At 39.7% G+C, this 11,827-nt stretch overlaps 1 protein-coding gene across 1 annotated transcript; it reads right to left on the bottom strand.

The window, feature by feature from the left end:
* Positions 1-7,367: 7,367 nt before the first annotated feature.
* Positions 7,368-9,299, bottom strand: LOC123753209 (baculoviral IAP repeat-containing protein 8-like). Its single transcript, XM_045735199.2, has 3 exons — positions 8,627-9,299; positions 8,334-8,498; positions 7,368-8,222 (listed from the first exon to the last, which is right to left on the bottom strand). Exons 1-3 carry the CDS (start codon positions 8,991-8,993, stop codon positions 7,537-7,539), a joined length of 1,218 nt encoding a protein of 405 aa, XP_045591155.2. The 5' UTR covers positions 8,994-9,299; the 3' UTR covers positions 7,368-7,536.
* Between the last annotated feature and the right edge of the window lie 2,528 nt (positions 9,300-11,827).

The following is an 11,827-nucleotide window of genomic DNA, read 5'->3' as shown; positions in this document are numbered from 1 at the left end:
GGTGAATACAACTAGGTGAATACACACACACACACACACATTATCGCTGGACACGTGATTCTGTGGTCCCGGGTTCGATCCCGGGCGCCGGCGAGAAACAATGGGCAGAGTTTCTTTCACCCTATGCCCCTGCTACCTAGCAGTAAATAGGTACCTGGGAGTTAGTCAGCTGTCACGGGTTGCTTCCTGGTGTGTGTGTGTGTGTGGTGTGGGGAAAAAATAGTAGTAGTAGTAGTTAGAAACAGTTGTTTGATAGTTGAGAGGCGGGCTGAAAGAGCAGAGCTCAACCCCCACAAGCACAAATAGGTGAAATGGTGAGAACACACAAACACACATGCACACACATATTTTCCCAGAAAGCCGCCCATAGCTGTTGTCTAACTCCCAGGTCCCTATTTAATTGCTATAGGTAAACAGGAGCATGAGGTGATGTAACGGGGGGTGGGGGAAATAGCTCTTGTCCATTATTCCACCCCCCCCCCCCCCAGTCAACTAACGAGGCCGGGGGAAACAGCTCTCTCTAGTCCGTTATCCCGTCCCCAGTTAGTTAACTATTCTAGAGCACCCCCAGAGTTCCTAAGGCAACCTCTCCCGTTCAACACCTTGTAACCTAGGTATTTGACTACCTAGGTGCTAAGAATACAAGGCGCCGTAATTTGATCGGCTACCCGAAACTCTAGAGAGAACTCTAGAACACGTTTCACTGCCACAAACGTATAAGAGAAAACGAAAGGAAAGAAATGAATAGTGAAGTAATTAGTGAGGATTTGGGGTGAGAGGTAGAGAGGTGGGAGGAGCGAGGAGGGTCATTAGTTGAAAGTGAGAGTTTAGGGAGGGGTGGAGGGAGAGGAGTAGATAGGTAGAAGTAGAAGAGTAGATAGTAGAAGACGAAATGCAGCCACCATCCATTCTAGACCATTACATACAAGACAAGGAATGGAACTTGTCTGTATCAAAATATTCTCAAAAGATGTTATCACCATGTATCAACTCCAAACATGTACTCATTAATATCATGAATCCAGTAACCACAGAGGCTTTCTCACCTCAACTCAAAGCTCTAGGGGACACAGTAAAGGCAATGTAAATAATAAATTCAATTATATTTCACATACTAAGTATCATAATTTAAGCAATGTTCAAGTTATATATATGTAAAGTGAGTCATCCTCCAAGAATCTGAGAACACTACAACTGACTACCCCTGATCATCACACAACACATGTAAAACACGACCAAGTCACCTTAATGTTAAACTCGCCAAGTGTCTGCCTATAGCTGGATTGAGAGGGGGGGGAGGGTCTGTACCTGACAGAGACTGCCCCGCCCTGCCGGCCGACAGCCTCCCTGCTAGGCCGTCTTCTCTGCTTTGCTGGCTCCTCTGTTAATGCTCTCGAATCGATAGCTCTCCGCGTATATATTCGGGAACCTAGTAACTAACTCCGCCCACAAGTAGATAGCCTCCGACTCTCTACCAAGCCACTCCTTAAACGTCGGCATGTTTGAAGGCTACCAGGCTACAATTATAAGATTAGTAGAAGTAAGGTGAAATTCGCATGATCTGACCTCAGGTCACTTGGTGGTCATTAACTCTTAGAGGTGTGAAACTCCAGCCGGCAACTTGACGCTTCTCAAATCCCTGTCTGTGACTCATGTACTCGTATGTATGTATTAAATACAACTAAACCAAACACTTTTACAGTGTTACATCTCCCCTTCTCCCCGAAATAAAGTTTTTGCAACACTGCTAAAGCAAGCTAGCTGTGTGCAACAACTTTATTAACCAACAAAAAAAAATACATCCAAGCTAAACAATAATATATCATCCTACTCTAAAAATGAAATATGTAGACAGACGTCCATTGTCTCTGGCTGGGCGACGTCACTGCTTGGTCTTGTAGATAATCCTGTACCACATTTCTTCAACACAACTGCCTCCGTCGCTTCTCCGTCATTAACGCACAACAGTCCTTGGCCAACCAGGAAGCCATTACTACTTGAACTGCGCAGAGGACCGTGGAATTCGGTTGTCCCAGCTGATCTGTAATTGGCCCTACGTCAGTCACCATGAGAGACGTATATTGGGGTTTTTCACAGCTATAGGGACTACAATGTTCGAGACCTTCATATAGTTGCCAACGTAGAAATCCCATCCTACTTTCTTCTCCTCCCTGTTGCTCCAGCACGCCTCCTTCAGAGAGCCACTTCTGACAGCCACATCAAGTCTGCACGACACAGGAAGAATCACTCAACAGAGCAACATGCTTGCAGGAGGGGCGGCCAATTAAGGCAAATGTTCCTGTCTTGCAATTACGCTCCATGCAATGATGCTGACACCAGCAAGGGACACTAGGCATCGTGTCTCACTCAGCTTGACTTATCTTCTTCTTCTTTCTTCTCTTTTCCTCCTCCCATGGGTCTTTGACAAGCGACCTGGGGTCCATTGGGGTCCGTCTGTCCTGGGGTACATCCTGGGTAGACCAATGTTGGTGGGACAGACTGAAGTCGTTGTTCCTCTTCCATCTTTACTTGGTCGTCTGGGGTCGTCTGCAGAACGACCTGGGGTCCACTGGGGTCCGTCCGTCTTGGGGTCCGTCCGTCCTGGGGGCCACTGGGTAGACCAATGTTGACCGACCGAGAGGGCTGCATCTTGGGGTCCCCGGGGTGGTGGTGGTGGTGGTGGAGCCATGACCTCCAGGTAGGGGCTGGTCGTGGTGGTGGTGAGGAACGCCCCTGAGTGTGGTACACAGCAGCCGTCTCTCTCTTCTGTATATGCGTCTCTCCTCTGGCTCCGACCTGTGAATGAACAGAAACGCGACAATACCCGTGTTCCATCCTGTTGTGTGACCCTGTAGTTTGTGTAGGGTTTACACAGTCCAAATCATAATGCTCTCCTCCTGGCAATGACTACACTTAAAATAATCCAATTAATACTGAATGAAATTGACTTGGTGGAACATAAAACAGTAACAGAGTAAAGTTAGAGAAGAGAGAATAAGGTCATCACTACTTTTAACTTGTCACCTAAACCAATCTCCACAATAAATATCAAAACTAATAGACAAAACCCTAGCCTAACGTAACTGTACCATTCTTAATCTTAAGTACATAATTAACCTTACTCCCACCCTTAACCTGCAGCCACCTACGTGACCCAGAGTGTTTCCCTTGCTTCTCCGCCGGTCAACAACTCAAAACTTTTGCCACCCCCTGTGACCAGACTATCTAACGTCGAGCGTCCCCAACGTGAAATCTACTGATATACTAAGCCTCCCCCTAGCATGCTGTACAAGACCAGTACACCTCGGGTTATTGCGTTCAAATGGAGTAAAACAGTCGATCGCAATAATCTGAGCAGAACCACCACTTAAACTACTTAAGAACTACACCTGCCACTTCCCAACTGACCTGGAGACCAGCGGTGGCTGGGTGTCCCCGTGGGACATGCGAGGTCACCTGTCACACTCAGGTGACCTCCACTACCCACCAACCGCTAAGTTCCAAAATCGCCAAATCTTATCACTAACATAAATCACTTCACACGCAAGTTCTGGAGAACATTCCCTGAACTTCACAAAACTCACAAACTCACTAAACCACAACGCCAGAGATTCACTATCTCCTAACCTGAAAAACTCGCTAAATCGCGAATATTAAACACCTGTCAAGATCTCCCTGATAGCGCCTGAGCGGCAAAAGGACACGTGTGACTGAACAATGTTAAATGAACACTACCATAAACATTGTTCAACACCGCTGCCAACATTGTAACGGGGGGTGGGGGGAAATAGCCCTATCTAATCCATTATTCCACCCCCCAGTTAACTAACGAGGCCGGGGGAAACAGCTCTCTCTAGTCCGTTATCCCGTCCCCAGTTAGCTAACTATTCTAGAGCACCTCCAGAGTTCACTGCCCATTGGTTTCTATCTAGGCCAGGAATCGAACCCAGGCCCTTATAACTACGACCCCCGAGAGATATTCTCTCTGCAGTACCTGCGTAAGAAGAATCTAGCTCTTAGGTCTTGGACCCCACCTTTAGGGGAACTGCAGAAGGCCTATTGGGTCCCCATGCAAGGTAGATCCTATTTTTACATCCCACAATCACTCATTCGCTTGTCTAACCTCTTCTGTAAACAATCTACCCACCTCGCATCTTTATAATTCTTGGCAACGTATTCCATAAATCAACAAATCATATTTCTAATCCCGTATTTACCCATCTCTCTACTCAATCTAAACTTATCCTACTTGCATTTATTGTTCGCTTTCAATAATTGGAAACATTACAGCCCCGCACAAAGACAAATTTACATCGTAGAATCTTTCGGTCAAGATGCACAGTAGTAGTAGGGTGTAAGCGCTACAGGGGATATTTTTTTTTGGGCAGAGGACCCCTGTGGGGTGTAAGCGCTACAGGGGATATTTTTTTTTGGGCAGAGGACCCCTGTGGGGTGTAAGCGCTACAGGGGATATTTTTTTTCAGATCAAATATCCCCTGTAGCGCTTGGGGGTTTTCAGGTCAAATATCGTGCGTAGCGCTTCGGGGTTTTCAGGTCCGAAATATCGTGTGTAGCGCTTTAGGGTTTTCAGGCGAATTTGGGGAGTCACAGATTTAGAATTAGGGAATTCTTATAATGAAAAATAATGTCATACGAGTTTGCTAAAGTTCTTATAAGAAAAATAATTTCCGAGACTTAGAAGTTTGTTAAGGCCTTATGGGAGAAATTCAAATAACGTGTGTAGCACTTTAGGGCTTCCAGGAGAACTCTACGGACATATTTTACATGTTTTCAACTTACAAAATCGTCTATGTAAGCCTTAGTTATTCATATAAATTTAGAAAATCACCTGTGTAAGTCATTGTTTTCAAGTTTCGTACATCACACCCCCCTCCCTCCCCCCTTACCTCGCAATCTCTCGCGTCACCTTTATTTACTTTACGCCCCGACAGCCAGACCTCTTATCTTATGTTATCTTCTCATAATATCTCAACCGTCCCTCCTCTCTCTCTCTCTCTCGTTTCATTCAGTTCAACTGTTTTCCAACATCGTATGTTTGCTCCTTTTCATTAAGCAAGTCAGTATGTTTGCTCCTTTTCATTAAGCAAGTCAGTTTTACACAAATAAATCATGTTAGTAAGCAAGTTCTAGCTCACGTTCCCCACCTTAGTCCCCTGTCGTATAAAGAATACTATCATTCCAATCCCTCTAAAATTTAAAAATAATCATATTTCAAATGTAGTTCAATACAGTAATTAGTTACCAAGCTCCAGCTCTTGTCCTCCGCCTTAGCTCTCTCTCGTATCTTCGTTAGTATCAGTCCAATTTCCCTGAAATTTCTACCCTCTGTATTTCAGACATAGTTTAGTAAATGCAAACAATTATCAAACTCTAGCTCTTGTCCCCAGCTTAGTTCATTTGTACAAAATCATTAGTAACAGTCCAAATTCCCTGAGATTTTTAGCCTCTGTATTTCAGACACCGTAAATAAGATCAAAACAGTTACCAAGCTCCAGCTCTTGTCCTCCGCCTTAGCTCTCTCTCGTATCTTCGTTAGTAACAGATCAATTCCCCTGAAATTTCTACCCTCTGTATTTCAGACACCGTAAATAAAATCAAGTCAGTTATCGAGCTCCAGCTCTCGTCCCCGCCTTAATTCTCTTTCGTATCTTTGTAAATAACCCATCAATTTCCCTTAAATTTTTACCCTCTGTATTTCAGACACCGTAAATAAAATCAAGTCAGTTATCGAGCTCCAGCTCTCGTCCCCGCCTTAATTCTCTTTCGTATCTTTGTAAATAACCCATCAATTTCCCTGAAATTTTTACCCTCTGTATTTCAGACATAGTAAATATGATGAAAACAATTATAAAACTCTAGCTCTTGTCCTCTGTCCAAGTTCACTCCTGTAAATTCATTACTATCAATCCAAATCCCCCTGAGATTTAAACACCCAACTACATTTTCAGACAGTAAATAAAAACCAGTTCAGTTAGCAAGTTACATCTCTTGTGCCCCAGCTTAGTTCATTTGTGCAAGTTCTTTATTTTCCAACTAAATCACCCTGAGATTTAAGATCACCTTATTTTCTAACGTAGTAAAATTAATCTGGACATTAGCCTTAGATCATCAGACATAAATATATTCGATCAAGTCCGTCTCCAGCGTATCTCTTATCCGAGTATACACATAACCCCAACCTGTTTAATTATCTTTCACCCCCTCCCACCTTCCTCCATCTCATCCAAGCCTCATAAATTTAAATGTAGCTGTTAATTTGCGTTCTTTCCCCGTTCATAGCATATTCTCTGTAAGTTCAGATCTGTACTTAGTCTTCCCATTTATACAAGACTTAAACAACTATTACCGTCTCCTCTATCTTATTTAAACATGAGTCATATGTAAATATACCCGACTCTTTCCATCCATTACAAGTCCTAGCTTGTTCACCGCCCAACTCACTACGCTATTTCTACTCTACATGTTATAGCATGTTTTCCGCTCATCTTGGTACCAACCCTTACAATCTCTCTCTCATTCCTTTACATGTCTCAGCATGTTCGCATCTTACTACGCTGTCTACTTCACATGTTGTAGCGTGTATTACTGTGCCCCATATCTTATTTAAACATGAGTCATATGTAAATATACCCGACTCCTTCCATCCATTACAAGTCCTAGCTTGTTCACCGCCCAACTCACTACACTGTCTACTTTACATGTTGTAGCATGTTTTCCGCACATCTTGATACCATCCCTTACAATCTCTCAGTCCTTTACACATCCCAACTTTCAACCCTTTCTTACAATTTTCCTCCATCCCTCCGCTACATGTTCTTACCCGTTCATTACAGTCCACTACTTATTCTCTAATCATCTCTGTACTAATTCTCAAAACTAGTTGGTTCTGTCATTTTAGTAAGTAAGTAAGTAGATCATCGTTATTAACAACGACAACAACAACAACAACAGTAACATTACTAATTCACAGTAAGTTACTACTGAGCATTTGGTAGTTATCCATTTTCAAATAAGGTCAATATAAATCATTCTAAGACATCTTCGTACAATTAAAGATACTTGCCCGTGCACTAAGTCATTACTTACAGTAGCATCTTAAGGCATTGTTTTCGTAACTCAGTTTTATTAAACATACACATTCATTAGTCAAAGGAAAACTTTTCAAGTCATTGTATTCAATATTTCCGTTAAACTTACTACATCATGTCATTATTCGGTTTCATAATTAAGTACTTGTTTCAGTCCTCCAATGTAATAAGCAAATTATTCTATTAAGGATAAAGAAATCTTATTTAGAAGAGACATTAAGTTTATTACAACATTTAACGCATACAAGTGTTTTAGTAGTTATACAGGTATTCAAGAAATCATAAGTGTTCTTAGTAGTTTTACAAGTGTTCAAGAAAATCATATACAGTTATTCTTAGTAGTTATACAGGTATTCATAAGTGTTCAAGAAAATCATATACAAGTGTTCTTAGTAGTTATACAAGTGTTCAAGAAAATCATAAGTGTTCAAGAAGCAATTGGATTTATTATATATAAAATATTTCCTCTACAAATTGGACAGCATTTCAGAGCTAAAAGACAACCACTGCATGTCACCATATGTTTACATGGTAGTATTACAATATTTATATTTTTATCCATACAAACTCTGCATAAAATATCTTCTTCCCAAGATTGTTCTATACAGTCCTTGTTTTCATCAGTGTTAGTACAAGTCTCCGGTAAAGTTTTCAATCCCAGATCTTCAAGCGTAGCTTCTTGTTCCTTTTTATCATCAACTGCTTCATAAATTAAGTCCCGTACCCGTAAATAAATATCTGTTCCCTCTTGCATATACCTCAACACGATTTCTAGACATCTACTTTGTATAATAAAAGGCAACAAATCTCTGGATTCCTTAAGGTACTCACTTAAAGCATATCTTATACTCTCCACAGGTATTAATTTTTTATGAATCAGATGTTTGAACTTATCCATACCCTCCATTAAGATATTAATTAAATCATTGTCTATAGGTTTTATAGGTAATGGTATTGTCAATCTAGCATTCTTAACAAATTCCTTGCCCCTTGCAAGAATAATGTAAGCACATTCTGGACTACATCTCGCATGTAACGTCCAAGGATCATCTTCTGGTCTCCAATTTCGTATTCCACAGGCGCAGTGATAGCAGCAGACGTGGTCACTTATACCTGAAAACCATAAAACAATCCAGCATTATCTCGTTACTATCTTTTAACTAATATTCATTATTTCTTTACTTATAACTCTATTAAGTTTAAAATAGTTAAAACACTTCATACCACAGTAAAAAAAACCAGCTTCTGCCAGCTCATGAGAAGTTTGCTTGACGCTTCCAGGCCATGTCATATCAAATGTCTCTAGGCGAGATTTATAAGTTACCAATCCTGGATTCAGCGATTTCCTAAATTTGATCAATCCCAGATCTTCCTTAGGAGGAGCACCACCTAAAAAAATATAACGTAGTTACGTAAATTATTCTTTAGAAGAATAAGAAGTATCTATTTAAGCAATCAAGTTTTGTACAGAGTATATAAGACTGGTATAAGAATACATCATAAGAATATATACTTACTACTACCACTTATTTTCTTATTTCCCAGTTCTATTTTATGGGAAACAAATTCCAGTCCATATTTGAAAGCTATCTCAGACACCTCTAAAGAAACATTGTCACTCCTCTCGCCTCTAATAAAGGCACAGTCTTGATTAATGATCTTATGACGTCTTCTGGGGGTATCACCAACAATCCATGCACCTACTATACAATAACAAAATGCACACAAACAGTAATCACTATTGCGAAGGTAATAGAACCCATCTTCAACTAAGTCAATAGGGTTTAACCACTTAATGGGCCAATCCACAAATGTTTGTAGTCTAACTCCTGCACATTTAAGGCTTTCTATACTGTAAAACTTCCTGGCACACAAAGGATCCATCGTGTGAGGGCAGCACTAACTATTAGAGTAGGATAAGCAAGTATATATATCCCTAAAATAAGTATCGTACATCGCTACATATTTAACAGTTTCCTCATTTATAATAGACAGTAATCTCCTCTAAATACTTCTCTACTTAAAAATCCTTAAAGTTTCTTAATTAAATAAAGCTCTTATATAAATACTTAGTAAACTACTTTCATTATTTATTAGACTTATTAGAAAAATACATCACTTTGGCAATCTCGCTAAAAGTATACTGTTACGTCATTATTCGTAGCTGCCGTACATAATGATAGATATATATATATATATAATTTAGTAGTAAATTCTTATTTAATCTAATTAAAATATATGCTTAAAGCATCTATATCCTAAAATGAAATATACTATTAGTTATAATGTCATATATAATATCACTCTAAGGTAACAAAAATCCTTATTAATATAATCAAATACGTGGTAACTTTTACATTTCCCCCAATATAAGAGCGCGGACCTCACATTAGGGATATTATTACGACTATCTGGATCGTATCTACTACCTTACGAGGAAGAAAAATTCACCATGGATACTGTTCTGACAACTTGTCAGGGTTATTTAACCGACGATTCATTTTGTAATAATGAAACCTGTATTGTGTACGGAGTGAACTGTATATCCTGTGTTCCCCGAGGAATGGCCCTAGACTTAGCCAAGAAATATTCTCACGCTGACGCTTATAATGTTCGCCGACCCTTGTACAGTCTTAAGAGATGTATCCCTGAAGATCGTCCAGTACCAGGAACAATTCATATCTCTAAAGGAGAAAATCTTCCGTATATTGTTGCTATAGCCACCCAATACGGTATTGGATTACCTATAGAAAGTAATAACATTGCTCAGGGAATTATAGAAAACTCAAAAGACAGAAACATGCTCTCTGGATTAAACGAAGATACATCCATTAATCGTCTCGTCTACTTCAAGAATGGTATGAAAGATTTATTTAACTTTATCAAGGGCTCTCCTCAAATTATGAGAGTTATAATACCAACAGGAATTGGGATTACATGTGTTCGAAGAGATAAGGTTTGGGAAAATACTTATCTTCCTGTTATTGAAGATATGTATAAACAGTTAAAACCCTACGGAGTGGAAGTTAAATTACTGTTTAACGAGGAGATTATGCAGAGGAAGAGCAAGTAACACTTGGCAACCTTTTGTGTGCGCAGTGTTTCTACGCACAGCCTAAAGATGTATATATGCTTCCCCCGGAGTGATCTCTTACGGTGTCCTCCTCTTCTTGGATGTCAGAATCTACTTCAAGCTTGGATATTCAAGGCTATGGAGATCAAGACTATTATTGGAGACTTTGCCTCCCTGCCCGTCTACAATAATCACGACTGTTTATTGTACGATCTTGATGCTACGAGTGTACAAATGTGTAAAATTGTGCAAGGATTGTGGGATCGTTACCCATATGCGAGATTACATCGTGAAAACTTTCCTTACAAAAACAGGGCTGTTGTATCTTATCGCAGTAACCCTGGCAGTATACATATTGGAGAACCACCTGAATTTAACAACAGGATGGATGAAGATCCCCATCTACCCCTTATTATTGGTTTAGTGACTCAGTTTGCTAGTAGACCTGCAACTTTACCAGCATATGAAAATCCTCCGTGTGAAGTACGAAGTTTAGATGAACATTTTTACGATGGACTTGAAAAAGATACAGAATATCAGAGATGGCGCTGGTTTGAAAATGCTCTGAAGGAAGCCCTTGTTTTCATTCTTAAAAGATGTGTTAAGAGAATTATTATTCCATATGGGTTTGGCATGTCAAGTTATTTGGACAACTGCGCAGTATGGGAAAGTAAATATTTGCCTATACTTGAGAAAATAGGACAAAAACTACGAAAACGAGGTATTGTACTCTTCATAGTACGTCCCGAAAACATCGTTCCTCCTCAGTCATCCACCCACGGCATCTTTGAAAATAAGATTCCATACATTGCTGTTCTTCAAAATGGATCCACAACTAATGCTACTGATGCTGCTAGGACACCTGAAGATGATGCTACGCCTGCTACCGCTGATGCTAGTTCACCTTCTATCAACACTAAGTTGTCTGATACAATTAATTCAACACCTGTTAATGTTACTACGTCTGTTGATACTAATGTTACAATGTGTGTTAGTAGTAGTTTTACAAATTTAGAAGAGAAGATGGATTGGGAATAATAATGTCTGTAAATAATTTATACTTTGTACATTTTTACAAATTAAATACATTGTACATTTTTACACATTAAATAACAAAATAGAAACTCGTGTGTTTATTTTCTCCCTTTTTAATGTCTAAATGTCAACTCTACTTTTCTGAGTATATAGGAAGAGGTACGAAACTTTTTCTGTCTTACTTCAAGATGGATTGTTCTATGTACATGCAAGTGAAGCTTAAGCGTTTGAATAAGTGTATTATAGATGCTGATTTTACTAGTGATGAAATTCTAAAACCTGGAGACTGTCTTGTCTACGATTCTCATAATTTATCTGGTGGATTTGCACAACTGTTATGGGAAAAATATCCTTACAGTAAAGTTTCCGAGTGTGAAGTGGTACAGAATAATATAACTCCTGGTGGTATAGTACTTGCTTTATCTCCAGAACCAGAAATAAAACCTCATATTATAGGACTTCAATACAGTAGCTCTAATGAAGATCTAGGATTACAGAAAGATATTATTAAACGTTGGAGTTTTAAATCTGCAATAAGACAAATTTGTTGTCAGGCAAGAAATAATAATTTAATCCAGCGTATAATTATTCCATATGGTATTGGGTTTAA

This window comes from Procambarus clarkii, unplaced genomic scaffold (genome assembly GCF_040958095.1).
Source record: "Procambarus clarkii isolate CNS0578487 unplaced genomic scaffold, FALCON_Pclarkii_2.0 HiC_scaffold_130, whole genome shotgun sequence".
In the NCBI taxonomy this organism is placed as follows: domain Eukaryota; kingdom Metazoa; phylum Arthropoda; class Malacostraca; order Decapoda; family Cambaridae; genus Procambarus; species Procambarus clarkii.
This window is presented reverse-complemented; position numbering and strand designations above follow the sequence as displayed.

Bases quoted from the DNA above. Each gene is read 5' to 3' on its own strand.
- LOC123753209 (XM_045735199.2), bottom strand. From the start codon at position 8,993: ATGGATCCTTTGTGTGCCAGGAAGTTTTACAGTATAGAAAGCCTTAAA. The intron at 8,499-8,626 runs GTAAGTATATAT...ATATTTTTTTAG, and splicing joins TAAGAAAATAAGTGGTAGTA to GTGGTGCTCCTCCTAAGGAA. The intron at 8,223-8,333 runs GTATGAAGTGTT...TATGGTTTTCAG, and splicing joins AGCTGGTTTTTTTTACTGTG to GTATAAGTGACCACGTCTGC.